Source organism: Mandrillus leucophaeus, unplaced genomic scaffold (genome assembly GCF_000951045.1).
Source record: "Mandrillus leucophaeus isolate KB7577 unplaced genomic scaffold, Mleu.le_1.0 Scaffold76, whole genome shotgun sequence".
Taxonomy (NCBI): Eukaryota; Metazoa; Chordata; class Mammalia; order Primates; family Cercopithecidae; genus Mandrillus; species Mandrillus leucophaeus.
Window position 1 is genome coordinate 1,080,167 of NW_012108252.1, and position 16,569 is coordinate 1,096,735.

The window sequence follows — 16,569 nt, forward strand, 5'->3', positions numbered from 1 at the left end:
CTTAGGTGAATAAAAAAGTGAAGATGAAGAGTATAAACTATTTTAAAGGGATTTGGAGGGGGTATAAACAGGAATAAAACTTGGGAGAGCATTTTGGCAATATCTGACGAGGGTGAAAATTCACGTACCTTGTGACCTGTTCATTCTGTTTCTAGGTATAACCAACAGCAGTGTTTCCCAAGGTATGGTACAGGGCCCAACTTTATCAGGATCGCTTTAAAAAATGTTTTAGCAGATGCTATTCAAATTGGCGGCGGGGCCGATGGTTGTGCTGAGACTCGTCACTGCCCGGGCCACTGGGCCTGAGTGTTGCCTTCGCCGCCGTGGACGCCACCGGGCGCTGACAGACCTATGGAGAGTCTGGGTGTGCCTCTTGGGCCTTATCGGGCCACCAAGCTGGAATGCCCTTCAGGCAGGCATGTGTTATTAGTCCTACTTTACCAGTGTGGACACTGAGGCTCACGGACGTTAGAGGCCTTCTAAAGTCACATCTACAGCAAGTGGCAGAGCTAGAATTCAGATCTTCCTGGTATGGCCATCTTAAATGGATTCTGCTACTTATGGAATGAAGTTACCACATCTTTTCGAGCAGGAATGCCTCTAAGAAAACATAGACAACACTTTAAAAAATATAGCAATTGTTTCACAGCAGGAGAAGCAGTGGATTGGCTTTGTGACCTATTAAGAAATAATAGCAATTTTGGTCCCAAAGTTACAAGTCAACAGACTATCCAACTGTTGAGGATATTTCTTAAGAATCATGTAATTGAAGATATCAAAGGCAGGTGGGGATCAGAAAATGTTGACGATAATAAGCAGCTCTTCAGATTTCCTGCTACTTCGCCACTTAAAACTCTGCCACGAAGGCATCCAGAATTGAGAAAAAACAACATAGAGAACTTTTCCAAAGATAAAGATAGCATTTTTAAATGATGAAACTTATCTCGTAGAACTCCTAAAAAGCATGGAATACATTTATCTGAGGAAAATGCTGAGAAAATAAAGCATGAAATAATCAGTGAAGATCAAGAAAATGCAGTTGATAATAGAGAACTAAGCCAGGAAGATGTTTAAGAAATTTTGAGATATGTTATTCTGATCTACCTGCAAACCATTTTAGGTGTGCCATCCCTAGAAGAAGTCATAAATCCAAAACAAGTAATTCCCCAATATGTAATGTACAACATGGCCAATACAAGTAAACATGGGGTAGTCATACTACAAAACAAATCGGATGACCTCCCTCACTGGGTATTATCTGCCATGAGGCCTGGCAGATTGGCCAAGAACTGATGATATGAATAATTCAACTAATGTTGGATTTGAACAAGATGTGTTCAGAACAATCACAGATTATTTTCTAGATCTCCCTGAACCTCTACTTACTTTTGAATATTACTATTTGTGAACATTTTGGTTATTTGTGGCTATGTGATAGTTTCAGATAGATCCAGTGGGATACATAGAATCCAAGATGATCCACAGTCTTAAAAATTCCTTCACTTAAACAATTTGAATTCCTTCAAATCAACTCAGTCTGCTTCATAGAGAAAAAAGAAGAATCAGATTATTCTGAGAGAGTACAGATAAGCAATCCAGGATTTCAAGAAGGATTTGCTAAGAAAATGCAGCTAGTTAATTTAAGAAACAGAAGAGTGAGTGCTAATGACATAATGGGAGGAAGCTGTCATAATTTAATAGGGTTAAGTGGTATGCATGATCTATCCTCTAACAGCAAACCAAGCTGTTGTTCTTTGGAAGGTATTGTAGATGTGTCAGGGAATTCAAATAAGAGGCATCCAGTGTGTTTCATCTATCTTTTCCAAACATAGAAGGACAAAATAATAAACTGTTTTTAGAGTCTAAGCCCAAAGAGGAATTCCTGTTGAATCTTCATTCAGAGGAAAATATTCAAAAGCCATTCTGTGCTGGTTTTAAGAGAACCACTACTTTGACTGCTCAAGACCAAGAGAAGTTGTGTCATGGGAAATGCAAGTCAAAACAGCTTTGTAGGTCTCAGAGTTTGCTTTTAAAAAGTAGTACAAGAAGGAATAGTTATATCAATACACCAGTAGCTGAAATTATCATGAAACCAAATGTTGAACAAGGCAGCAAAAGTGTGCAAACAGCTATGGAAAGTGAACTTGGAGAGTCTAGTGCCACAATCAATAAAAGACTCTGCAAAAGTTCAATAGAATTTTCAGAAAATTCTTTACTTCCAGCTTCTTCTGTGTTGACTGGCACACAGAGTTTCCTGCAACGTCATTTAGAGAGGGTTGCCATCGATGCTGTACAGTTATGTTGTTTGTTACTTCCCCCAGCAAATTATAGAAAGCTTCAACTTTTAATGCATATGATTTCCCAAATGAGTCAAAATGTTGATATGCCTAAACTTCATGATGCATTGGGCACAAGATCACTGAGGATACATACCTTTTCTTGGTGTGTGCTATGCTGTGCTAAAGAAGTGGATCTTGATGAGCTTCTTGCTGCAAGATTAGTTTCTTTCTTAACGGATCATCATCAGGTAATTCTTCAAGTACCCTCTTACTTCCAGACTGCAGCGGAAAAGCATCTTGACTACTTAAAAAAGGGACATATTGAAAATCCTGGAGATGGACTGTTGTTCGTTTGCCAACTTATTCATACTGTAAGCAGATTAGTGCTCAGGACTTTGATGAGCAAAAAGTTTCTACCTCTCAAGCTGCAATTGCAGAACTTTTAGAAAATATTATTAAAAACAAGAATTTACCTCTAAAGGAGAAAAGAAAAAAGCTAAAACAGTTTCAGAATGAATATCCCTTGATACATCAGAAAAGATTTCCAACCACGGAGAGTGAAGCAGCACTTTTTGGTGACAAACCTACAATCAAGCAACCAATGCTGATTTTAAGAAAACCAAAGTTCCGTAGTCTAAGATACTAACTGAATTAAAAATCATGTAATAGTTGTGGAACTTTTATAAATGAAGCCATATCTGAGAATGTAGCTAATCAAAAGGAAGTCTGTTATTAATAAGGTATTTCTAAATAAACACATTATGTAAGGAAGTACCAAAATAGTTGTTTATCAATGTGAGACTCCTAGGAAACTAACTAGATCTCAACTGAGAGCACATAACAATAGGTGATACCAAATACTTTTTGTTTTTAACGCAGCTATGCAGTAAGACTATCATGATGTGTACTAAAATTTTTACTTGAATTTTGAAACCTGAGCTGTGTTCATCAAGATTAAACTGTAATTCTGTTTTTAAGAGAAAATTTATCTGCATATGTACAAGTTCTGAGATATTAGCTAATGAATTAGTTATTTGGGGTTACTTCTTTGTTTCTAAGTATAAGAATGTGAAGAATATTTGAAAACTCAATGAAATAATTCTCAGCTGCCAAATGTTGCACTCTTTTGTATATTCTTTTTCCACTTTTGATCTACTTATATATATGTGTGTGTTTTTAAAATATGTGTATATTTTATCAGATTTGGTTTTGCCTTAAATATTATCCCCAATTGCTTCAGTCATTCATTTGTTCAATATATATATTTTGAATTCTAATTTGCATAGTCTATTACAAGATGGGGATATAAAAGAAGTATAAGGCAATCATATATTCATTCAAAAGATACTTATTTAGCAACTGCTATGTGCCTTCATTGTTCCAGATATGTGGAGACAATGATAAATAAAACATATAATCTCTTCTATAAGGTATTTATTTTTAATCAAGGGAGATACACTTATCAGATGCTTAAAATAACAACACTACCCACTGAAATCAGGACGTATATAATCATTCAGCTCACGACTGACTTCTATGATGATGGAACAGGTCTCTAAGCTAGTGATTTTCAAATTAGTGCAAATTAGACTCACCTGAGGAGTTTTAAAACAGCCTATATGCCTAGGGCCTAACTTACACTAATTAAATCTGAATTTTAGGGATGTTGTATAGGGATTAGTATTTTTTTTAATCTAGGTGATTCCAATATTCAGCCAACTGTGAGAATCAATGTTCTCAGTGCTTTTTTTAAACATGTTTATAAGTGTCAAGATAGTGGCACATTGACTTTATTTTTTCATTGGAAGAAAATGCCTGCCAAGTATAAATGCCTCTCATCTTAAAACAAGGTTCTTCAGGTTTCTGCTTGATTGACTTGGTACAAACTTGAAGCAAGTTGCCTTCTATTTTTTACTCCAAGATTGTTTGATATCTATTCCTTAAGTGTAAAGAAATATATAATGCCTGGGTTGTAATAAAATCCTAATGTTTAATGACTATTCTAATTTCTCAATATAATTTCATACTATTTCTCTATAAAATGATAGTGTTCCATTTAACATTACTGATTTTTATTAAAAATCTGGACAGAGAATTATAAATATGACTTTATCCTAGAAACTCTGGCTATAAAATTATTGGACCAAATTGAATTCTTTCTAAGGCGTTAGTATGCTAAAACTTTCTTTGTTTATAGATATGTAAAATGTGGGTTATATTGCAAATTGATATTAAAATTATTTGGGGTTTTGTAACAATTTTGAAAAATGCTTTAGCAAAGTAGCGTTTAATATTTATTTATGAAATTATTAGAAATGAGCTCCTTTAAAAATTTTTAAAAGTCAACTTTTTAGAAGTATAATTGATGCATAATAAACTGTATTCATGGATAATAAAGTACATTCAGTCTAGGAGTACATTTTGATGAGTTTTGACAAATTTGTATACCTGTGTAACCACTACCACAGTCAGTGTATGAAACATTTCTATCACTTCGGAGCATTCCCTTGTACCTTGCTCTGATAAATCCCAGCCACTATCCATAGCCCCAGTATACCATTTATCCACTTTATATCACTACAGATTAGAGTTGTCTTTTCTGTAGTTTCATATAGAGTCATATAGTATGTAATCATTTTGTTTTTGAGATTTACCCATATAATTACATATTCCTAAGTAGTATTAGGTACCACAGTTTGTTTTTCCAGTTATCTGTTGATGGGTTTTGGTGTATTTCCAGCTTTTGATTATTTGAATATGGTTGTTATAAATAAAGCTGCTATGAATATGTGTACATATATGTCTATACATAGACATGTATTTTCTTTGTCTTCTTATTTTTTTTGAGACAGAGTCTTGCTCTGTTGCCCAGGCTGGAGTGCAGTGGTGTAGAAATAAGCTTGTCTATAGGACCTACATAGCCAGCATTGCCATTACTGGAGCCATCAGTGAATTTTAAGATGCCCACATTTCATATTGTTCAAACACACATGCTCTACAAACAATTTGTGCAGTTGATACAATCACGGGGTTGTGAGGCGACATTCATCCTCCTCAGTTTACAAAGATGATGACGGGATTCAGAGATTAAAGACAGGCATAGGAAATCACAAGGATATTCATTGGGGAAGTGATAAGTGTCCATGAAATCTTCACAATTTATGTTCAGAGATTACAGTAAAGATAGGCATAAGAAATTATAAAAGTATTAATTTGGGGAACTAATAAATGTCCATAAAATCTTCACAATTTATATTCTTCTGCCGCGGCTTCAGCCGGTCCCTCCGTTCGGGGTCCCTGACTTCCCGCAACAGTATTAGGTACCACAATTTGTTTTTCCAGTTATCTGTTGATGGGTTTTGGTGTATTTCCAGCTTTTGATTATTTGAATAAGGTTGTTATAAATAAAGCTGCTATGAATATGTGTACATATATGTCTATACATGAACATGTATTTTCTTTTTCTTCTTTTTTGTATTTTTTTGAGACAGAGTCTTGCTCTGTTGCCCAGGCTGGAGTGCAGTGGTGTAATCTTGGCTCACTGCAACCTCTGCCTCCAGGGTTCAAGTGATTCTCCTGCCTCAGCCTCTCGTGTAGCTGGGAATATAGGTGTGTGCCACCAAGCCTGGCTAATTTTTTGTATTTTTAGTAGAGAAGGAGTTTCACCATGTTAGCCAGGATGGTCTCGATCTCCTGACCTCATAATCCGCCTGCCTCGGCCTTCCAAAGTGCTGGAATTACAGGCATGAGCCACTGTGCCTGGCCAGACATGTATTTTCCTTTCACTTAATAACTAGGAGTAGAATTGCTAGGTCATCTGAAAAGCATATGTTTATCTTTTTAAGAAACTGCCACACTATTTTTCAAAATGGTTGTATCATTTCACATTCCCACCAGCAATGTATGAGACTTCTGATTGTCCTAGATCCTTATTAATTATTTGGTATTATCAGTCATTTTAATTTTAGCATTTTATAAGTATGAGGTGATATCGCATTGTAGTTTTATTTTGCATTTCTCTGGTGGCTAGAGACTTGAGCGTCTTTTCATGTGTTTACTGGCCATTCATATATCATCTTTTGAATAGTGTCTATTTAAATATTTTGTCTATTAAAAATTGTATTATTATTGAGTTGTAACAGTTCTCTGTATATTCAGGATGTCAATCCTTGGTGAGATATATGTATTGCAAATAATTTTCTCCCAGTTTATGCTGTTCCTTTTTATTTCTTTAGTGTTGTCTTTAGAAGAGCTGAAGTTTTAAATTTTGATGAAGTTTACTTTACTAGATTTTCCTTTCATGGTCCTTCTTTTTGTGTCCTATTTAAGAAATTATTTTATTCCTCAAGGTTTTGAAGAGTTTTCACCTATTTCTTCTAAAAGTTTTATAATTTTTTCTTTTTTTTTTTTTAATTATACTTTAAATTCTAGGGTACATGTGCACAACATGCAGGTTTTTTACATATGTATACATATGCCATGTTGGTGTGCTGCACCCATTAACTCATCATTTACATTAGGTATATCTCATAATGTTATCCCTCCCCCCTCCCCCCACCCCACAACAGGCCCTGGTGTGTGGTGTTCCCCACCCTGTGTCCAATTGTTCTCATTGTTCAATTCCCACCTATGAGTGAAAACATGCAATGTTTGATTTTCTGTCTTTGCGATTGATGGTTTCCAGCTTCATCCATGTCCCTACAAAGGACATGAACTCATGCTTTTTACTTTTAGAATCTGTGAACCATTTCAAAATAAGTTTTACGAGTCCTGTGAGGTAAGGGTCAGGTTTTTTTTTTTGTTTTGTTTTTGTTTTCCATATGAATATGAAGTTGTTACAACACTATTGAAAAGACAGTTCTTTCCCTCATTGAATGATCTTGCCACCTTTGTTGAAAATCATTTGGCTTGACCTATGTGGGTCTATTTCTGGGGTATATTCTGTTCTATTGATTTATATGTCTATTTCTAGCCAATACTAAACTGTTTTAATTACCATAACTTTATAGTAAGTCTTAAAATCAAGTAGTACAGTTTCTCCAACTTTATTCTTTTTTCAATATTTCTTAGGATAGTCTACATCTTTTATATTTCTAAATTAGTTTTCTGATTAAGTTGTCACTTTCTATGGAAAAAACGCCTTCTGGAATTGTTTTTGAGATTGTGTCTGTAGAGAAGAAATCAGGTCTTAAAAAGATTTAGTCTGTTGATACATGTTTCTCCATGTATTTAGGCCTTTAAATTTTTGGAGTACTATTTAGTGGTTTTCATTGTTTTATATGTATCTTGTTAAATTTAAATTTATCCTGAAGTAGTTCATATTTTTGGATGCCTTTAGAAATAGTAGTTTTTCAAATTTCAATTTGAAATTTTACGTTTCTTGTATTTAAATATATAGTTAATTCTTACACATTGTTCTTGTATCCTGTGACCTTGCTAAATTTGCCTGTTGGTTCTGGTAGCTTCTGTGTAGATTCCTTAGCATTGTCTATATACATGGTCTTGTCTATGATAAAGATAGTTTTACTTTTTCCTTTTCAATTTGTTTTTTTTTTTTCCTTGCCTTATTGTATTGGCTAGAATGTCCTGTACAATGTGAAAGAAAAATGGTGAGAGTAGACATCTTTGTTTTGTTTGTGACCTTAGTGGAAAAACATTCAGCCTTTTACCTTAAATATGATGTTAGCTATTAAGCATCTTATAGATGTCCTTTATGAGGTTGAGGAAGTTCTCTTATTTCTAGTTTGCTGAAAGTTTATCATGAATGGGTGTGGGATTTTGTCAAATGCTTTGTTCTGTATCAGTTAAAATAATCATAGGGGTTTTCTCCTATATTCTGTTAGTATAGTGGATTACATTGACTGATTATTAAAATGTTACATAAATCTTTCATTTCTGTGATAAACCCCATTTAGTCATGATGTGTTTATCAGTCATGGATATTACTGAATCCATTTTTTAAAATATTTTCAAGGATTTTTTTTCCTGTGTGTTAATGGATATTGGTTTGTAGTTTTCTCTGTAATTTTTTTCTCTTTTTTGTACTAACATAAAACTGGACTTTTTAAATAAATGGAAAAGAATTTCTGTATTCTCTGAGTTTATGTAGGTTTGATATTATTTATTGGTAAATGTTTGATAGATTCACTAATGAAGTCATTTGGGCCTAGAATTTTCTTTAAAGGAAGGTTTTTGATAACAGTTTCTTACATAGATATAGGGCTGTGCAGATTTACTTGTGTCTGTTTTACTAAGTTGTATTTATTAAGGAATTTGCCATTTCACTTAAGTTTTTTATTGTTGGCATGAAATTGTTCATAATAGTTTTTTGTTATCCCTTTAATGTCTGTGGAATTTGTGGTAATGTCTCTCCTTTCATTCTTGATATTGGTAATCTGTGTTTTCTTTTTCTCTCTTTTAAAAGCACTCTGCCTAGAGGTTTGTCAATTTCATGGATTTGTTTCGAAGACTCAGCTTTTGGTTTCATTGGTTTTTCTGTTTTAGATTTCATTAATTTCAGGTCTTTATTATATCCTTCCTTCTGTTTACTTTGAGGTTTACTTGGTTCTTCCTTCAGTATAAAGAAAAGATTGATAAATTTGACTCCATAAATTGTTTTTTAAAGTTGCACGGCAAAAGCCACTGTGGACAAAGTCAAAATATAGCTATCAAATAACTGTGATAAAATACTTACAACATATATCAGAGGGCTGGTATGCCTGATATATAACAACCTCTTAAAAATTAAGGGATAAAGGACCAAAACCTGATGGAAAAGTTAAAAGAAAGTTATCAACAGACAGTTCACACAGAAAAGATCGGGAAATGTTCCTCAAACATATTAAAAAATGTAGAACTCGTACTTGAGAAACATTAATTAAAATAACACTTGAGATACCATTTATCATTCATCAAACTGGCACAAAATTTTAAATTTTTATTTTATTTTACTTTTGAGACAGGGTCTTGCTCTGTCACTCAGGCTGGAGTGAAGTGGCATGATCATGGCTCACTGCAGCCTTGACTTCCCAGGCCCAAACGATCTTCCCACCTCAACCACCTGAGTGTAGTTGGGACTACAGGTGTGTGCCACCATGCCTGGCTAATTTTTGTATTTTTTGTACAATTTTGGTTTCACTGTATTGCCCAGGCTGGTCTCAAACTTGGACTCAAGCAACCTTCCCGCAAACTAAAAGTTTAAAAGTCTGGCTACACATTCTGTTGATGAGGCTGTGGAGAATCAGGCACTCCTGCAAATGTTCTTTTTCAGTGTTTTCTGGATTTCTTCTGTGTTTGTGTTTTTTCAATATATTTTTAGCTATTCTTGTTTATTGATATGAACTTTAATAGCAATTTGTCTAGCTCTGTAAAAAACCATGTTATTTTTATTGCAATTGTGTTTATTGTTTATTGCAATTTATAAGCTAATTTAGGGAGGCAGTTATAGGAAGACAAGCATGGAATGAGACAGGAGTGAGGACAGAGCCTTAAAGTTCTCTAATATTTAGAGAAGGGAAATCTAGAATGGGAAATGGAAAAGGAGTGGTTGATGAGAGTTTTAAGGAGGAGGAGATGGTTTTAAGGAGTGTAGATGTGCTGAATACTGATGAGAAGTGTCTTCAGGTAATGTATTGTTTAATACATGAATGACAGACACTGTTCTTAGGCCCTTTTGGGGATCCAAATGATCATATATACATTGAATAAGGTGTAATGTATATATTTTATTCATTGATGCATTGAATAAGATATAATGTATTGTTGAATACATGAATGAGGGACACTGTTCTTAGGTGCTTTGGGGGATATAAGTGATTATATAAACATTGAATAAGACCCAAACCCTATTCTTAAGATATTATTGTCTAAAAAGGAACATGAGATATGCTAACTCAACTTTTTAAACTTTATGAGGAGAGGTACTAAGTTTGCAGTATTCATCACTGCATCGTTAGCATTGAGTCTAGTGTATATAGTTGATTTTTAATATGTATTTGTTGGCTAGTAAATGGTCAAAATGCTCTTTCTCACAGGTCTCTAATTATTGCACACTTAAAGATATATACCAAAAATGAACAGTTCATTCGCCTAGCTTTTTTTACATTTGTAAAAATATAAACCCTATGATTTTAATTTATTTGAATCATTCACGTTAATAATTAGCAAAGTCTGAGGGAATGATACAATCTATGGAGAAAGCATAGAGTGATCAGAAAACCTACTTGAATATGCCATGTGCCATTAGGGATTCATTTTAGGGCCAAGTGACTTTCATTGGAAGACACTGATAAGGGCCTATTGGAATAGACCCAAGTTGCACTGCAAAGGATTATTTGAATTTGGGCAGGTAGAGACAGGAAGAAGTATGTTCTGGATGAAAAGAGAGATTAATTGTGCAAATTTTTCTTATATAGATATATTAAGGTATCCTTTGAATTAATGCTATGAAGTAGATGTTATATTTATTCATTCAGTGTATTCTCAATGCTAAGCACTACAGAGAATATAAAAGTAGATGTAAGTGCCATTTGTACTTATATTGTGTGTCACATTTTACTGGACATTTTGAAATGGTGTAACTTGAGATAGCATATAAACAATTTCTTTACCTGAATTAATTTATATTTTAGGATATGTTGAAAATACCAAAATATTTTTAGGGCTTCTATTTTCTTTTGTTTCCTCTCCTTTTTAAGTAAGAGACTATGAAGCCAAATACTGTTTATTTTAGGTAATATGCTTTTTTCTTTTAATAGTTTGCTAAATAAGGAGACAGTTTTATATTTTATTTGTAAAAGAATAAGGATTTATTCTATTTGTCACAATTATATTTGTCACCTTGTTAAATCAAGGTCTGATAAGAGGCTGAATTCACAGAAGTTTGTCCTTGAACCTCATATGTCTATCTCAGCAGTAATTTCTGATGCCAGCAATACTTCTCAACTGAGTGATGAGTCTTTTGGGAGTGGAGATTCTATTAAAACACTCGACTTTGAAAAATACTTATTATAGTTCATGTTCTCAGAAAATATTTTAAATCCTGACACTCTTCTCTTTTGGATTTTGTAAAAGAAAAAAAGACATTGCTGTTTTCCTGACAGTAGACCATTGTTTTTTATTTGAATTCTATTATCTTTTATTTGCAGTTCCTTAAGTCAAGCTATGACCAAGGTGATTATGCTAGTGTATCTCATTGTAACTATTTATTCTAAGGAATAATTTAATATAAAAAAGTCCTTAGATCTTACCCAATAATGGCATAAACTTGGAGGTTAATGTTATATTTAGACTCCTCATTTTACATTCTCTCCGGGTGTGTACACTCATATTTATGCGTTTACCTTTCACTTGTGTGATAAACGACTTCCAGATCTATATCCATTATTTAAATGTTCCTGGGAAATCTCCATTACTGCCCTTACTCTTCTTTACTGTTTGGCAATTACTGATTTACTTGCCTATCTCTGACTAGTAGGTAAGCTCCTTGAGGGCAGGGACTACATTTAACATCTTCTGGAAGACAGTTGTTAATGTTAATGCACAAGCAGAATATTTTAATCATATTGTTAGTTTTAGACTTAGTGCTGTATTGCATTTCAGTTTGCCCTTCTACAGTGTAACCCTTTTGGGGTCTTACTTTAAGCCTGAAGTATATCCCTGGGCAATTTCACCTCGTCTGACCTTGAGTTCCAACTTATCTTCCCAGTACCAAGCAGCTGGCTGCTAAAGTGTCTGCTCAGCTCTTTGACCTCCCAATTGTTGCTGTCTGCTAGGCTTTTGGATTCTCTTCCTTCTTATGTATGCAGAGTTTAGGGATTGATAAATTCCTCCAGGGTGAATTGCACAAGGATTTTAGGGCTCACTTCCGTGTGGTTTCCTCCTCTTTGGGCTATATTGACCTCAGGTCCTTACAGCTTTGGCCTTCTCACATTCCAACCTATGGCTCCTTATCCCCCCTGGACTTCTGCTTTCTATTCCCCTGTGCTGTGAATTTAGGTACATATCTTCACAAGGAAAAGCAAGGGTGAATGTGGAACTCACTTTTTTCAGCTTTTTTTCTCTTGGATAGTAGCCCCATCAGGTTCTGCCTATTTCAGTTGTTTGTCAGTGTCTTTTAGCAGTTACTTTATGTACTTCTGTCTTTTGTTGATTTTGGTAAGAGACTGAGTCCTGATAGAAGCTATTTAATCATGACTGGCCTGAAGTCCATGGGCTTGTATTTAAAAAAAATTTTTTAATTGAGTTCAAATTTACATAAAATTAGCTGTTTTAAAATATACATTTCGGTGATCTTTAGTACTCTCACAATGTTGTGTGTGGATGTGTTTTTAATTTATATAAATTATAGTACACTATGGCTCTTGTTTTGTGTCTCATTTTCACCTAACAGTATGTTCTAAGAATTTTTTGCTTTTTCTTTTCTAGTCTAACTATTGCATAGTATGCATTTAACTTACTATTCCTTTTGTGATGAACATATAATTTTCTTCCAACTCCCCCTACTGTATTGCAACTAGTAAGAATTTATTCTTGATACCATTTTCCCCAAGCAGGTAGGTTATGTAGGGGTCTTCTTTGGAAATTTGATACCCAAAATTTCTAGTTTGTGTCATTATCTGTGTTCTGGAGGAATTGACTCTTGGGGAAATTCCTGGATTCTTTGGAGCTATTCTAGACTTGAAAGTTCTCCTCCCAGATTTATGTTGGCATCAGTCTAATTTCTTGAGTGTATCTAAACATCTGTGAACACTGTGCATTTTGCCACATAAAGGAATGGGAGCACTCTCTACCCTTTGAGGTCTTGGTTCCTTTATATAAAAATATATATGGAAAAAATTGGGGGATAGAGACTTTCTACAATCTGTTGAGGGTGGTATTCTGCAATTCACTAAAAGTCTGTGACTTTAGATGATGATAGTCAGTTTATTTAGTAATTGAACTCAAAATCTGGATATTGCAAACTTCTTTACCACTTATTAGCTTTGTGACTTTGGGCAAGTTATTTAACCTCTCAGAGCCTTGGTTCCACATCTCACTGATGAGGATAATAATAGAGTAGTTGTTGGGTTAAAATTAAAGAGAATGACAATGTAAAGCACTTATCTTAGCTCTGACACAAGTGCATGGTAATGCTGATATTTTATCTTACTTCCTTTGAATACTAAATGCATTTTTGTGAAAGTGGTTATTCTGCTCATTTGGCACCCCAAAATATGGTACCTTGTATTATTTTTAATGAGTTGTGTTCTTTTCCATTAAGTATAATCTCATGGAGAACAGAGATTTTACCAGAATGTAGCTTAAATTGCTTTTCCTGCAGTTTATATTAAGAATGCATTTTGATTTTTTTCCTTTGTTTTTCTCTCTCTTGAGAAACAAAAAGCATTTGTATTTAAATTCAAAATTGAACTTTTTTCCCTCAGATAACCATGATGACTACACAGACTTCTACTATGACATTTGCTCCTTTTGAGGATACATTGAGTCGGATGCTCTTTGGCTGGCAGCAGCCGTTTTCATCATGTGAGAAGAAAAGTGAAGCGAAATCACCTTCCAATGGTATTGGTTCATTGGCCTCAAAGCCTGTAGATGTTGCTTCAGATAATGTTAAAAAGAAACATACTAAGAAGAATGAATAAATTTACTTGATGAACTCTACAAGGCCAAAAAAATTTTTTTTCTTATCTACCTGTTAGATTGTGATACTTTTTCTATGTATGTGATGTGAAATGAAGACTATATATATGGAATGGAGGTGACAGAAAGAAAGAAATTCTTTGTTTGAGGAAGACTTCCCCTTTCTGGATTGTAATTCTTGAGTGTTATGAGTGTATCATGTGATTATGCTTTTCTGGTATAAGGGATTGTGTTGTGATTATTTGAATAGTTTTATATTAATAAAAGAAGGCAAAATTTTTTCAATGTTAGAAAAAGCAGATCTGTCATTGCAAAGTAACAAAAATTTTAAACTTTTAAAAATGTAGATGTTTTCATATTTTTAAAATTTGAATCTATTGAGCTTTAGTTCAGCAGGATTAAATTTTTACTTTACATTATCATTAAAATTGCTGGGTATGGAAAACAATTGCCATTTTGTTTTGAACACTGAGAAGAGTAAACTTTTCCTAAAACACTTTATATTATAAATGAAAATAAATTGCTGCTTTATATTTTAGATATAAACATCATATTTTTTATTAATACCTACATCAAATGGAAAATACCTGAAAGTTTTTTTCCATAGCAGATATTTTCTACTGGAAGTAATTTTACTACTTTTCATTTAGAACAGAGTATGAGTCTTAATCTGAAGTCTTTCTCATGCCCTTGTTATAAAAAAAACTACTGTTTTTTTCCCTCAAGAAAATCAAGGGTGTAATTTTTAATAAATTGTTAATCCCATGTTTTGTTTTGTAATTTTCATTTTAAGAGCTTGGCTGATTTTTTTATCTCTCATTAAAACACGTTTGTTTTAATTGTAGGGGAAATTACTTTTCTCAGCATTTTGCATGTTCTTTCTAATCTGCATTGGTCTGAATATATTGGTAGTAGTTACTGTAATTATTCGACAAAAAGTATCTCAGTTTAAAAATTTTTCCACTGTGTCTTCTTTCTAGTGGCTACCGTTTTAGTTTCTAGTTGAATGTCTCTGACAAGCTTTCATATGGTTTTGTTATATTTTCATCTACATGTACATGTGTTATTAATTTTATTTTAAATGAAAACTAATCACCTTCATGTGGAAATGCTCTGAGAATTGTTCTCAGGCATTTGGTAGTAACCAGCTAACCAAGAAAAACGGAGAAACCAGAACTTCATATGGCAGTCCATTCAGATGAAGAATGATGATATAAAATCTGGTTCCTTCTTAGCAAAATTAAAAATGAACAAGAAAAGATACTAAATGACATCAGATTTTCTTTCTTTATGATTTAAAAGTCCAGTTATAACATTAAAACTCTGTGACCTAGTTTCTTTTACCAAAACCATGAACCTACTACCCGTATCAGGTATTTTGGATGGTTTAGAAGTACTCAAATCACATTCAAGTTGTTGTTGTTATTTTAAATTTTTAACAAATGTGAACACCAGCAGGTACTATACTTTTACTTGTTCAAAAACATTGGGAGGAGGCACTTTTCATAGTCTTGGAATGCTAACAAGTTTATTTTTAATATTGTGACAGAAAGCATTAAGTATTTAAGAGCTCTGTATTATATTTGATACTCTTACAGTTAAAAACTTTTCAAAATTAATACATTGTTAATTATTGACTGGTTTTAAAGTTTGGGTTTAACTATAGTTGAAATGAAAGGACTCTTGTTTTACACTTGTATTAAAGACAAATTTATTAAAATAAGTTATTTAGCACCAATGGAGTATTACATTATTTTTATGTTTCTTTTATATTTTCTTGAGGTAGAGTTTCAGAACTCATCTAGTGTTTTGACTAATATGGTATATATTCAGTGATTACTGTCCAAATGGGACATTGGTAGAAACTTGATTAATCTATGCAAGTATCCTATAATCCTCAATTCAAGGCTCTTAATGTAAAACAATGTACGGGAGAACATGGCTTAGGCCTGAAACCCCCATCCTGAATCTGTTCAGGTCACCTGTAGAGTCTTGACTTGGATTTGCAAAGGTTAGACTCCTTACCCAATGTGAAGTGTGAATAAGGCCTATAGACCTGCCTCACACAGCTAATCAGAGGTGGCACTGAGAAAGTCAAGTCCTAATAGGTCTCCTTAAAAAAAAAAAAGAGAGACAAAAAGCTGGCAAGAACATGAGCCAGCTTCCCTCAGTGATCTCACTCTCAAGTAAAACATGGCCAAATGAATATCAAAGTGATTTATCAGATTAGTCACTCTTCCTTACTGAGGGAGTATCAAGTAAGGGCCAGAGAGAGACAAGATATGTGGAGTAGGCGGGTTTCAGTGGAAATGATAGCCTCCCTGTGGGTAGAGACCAAAAGGTAGAGAGATGAGAGAAGAAGGGAGACTCTGGTTAGTGTGTGTGTGTGTGTGTGTGTGTGTGTGTGTGTGTGTGTGTGTGTGTGTATATTTATTTATTTTTGTCCCTTAAAGACCGGACACATTTCCATTAAAATCCACATCACAAGTTGATGATAATTGAGTGGAACATTGCATGTTGTAAATGGAATAATGTGTTCAGAATGCTCTCCCTTTCCCATGGTAAAGCCCTTTATAGTGTTTGCCCCAGGTGCAATTCACATCCTTGGTAATATTCATTCAGTTGTTTATTCAACAAATATTGAATACCAGTT

General features: G+C 33.9%; 1 protein-coding gene and 1 pseudogene across 1 annotated transcript in view; both read left to right on the forward strand.

Moving 5' to 3' along the window:
- Positions 1–15,654, forward strand: part of TMEM38B (transmembrane protein 38B) — an 88,412-nt gene extending 72,758 nt beyond the window's left edge. Inside the window, exon 6 of the mRNA XM_011966365.1 lies at positions 13,703–15,654. Coding sequence (XP_011821755.1) covers positions 13,703–13,918 — 216 coding nt within the window. The 3' untranslated portion in view covers positions 13,919–15,654. The remainder of the gene's footprint in view (positions 1–13,702) is intronic.
- LOC105529261 lies at positions 352–2,925 on the forward strand (annotated as a pseudogene).
- Positions 15,655–16,569: the final 915 nt, after the last annotated feature.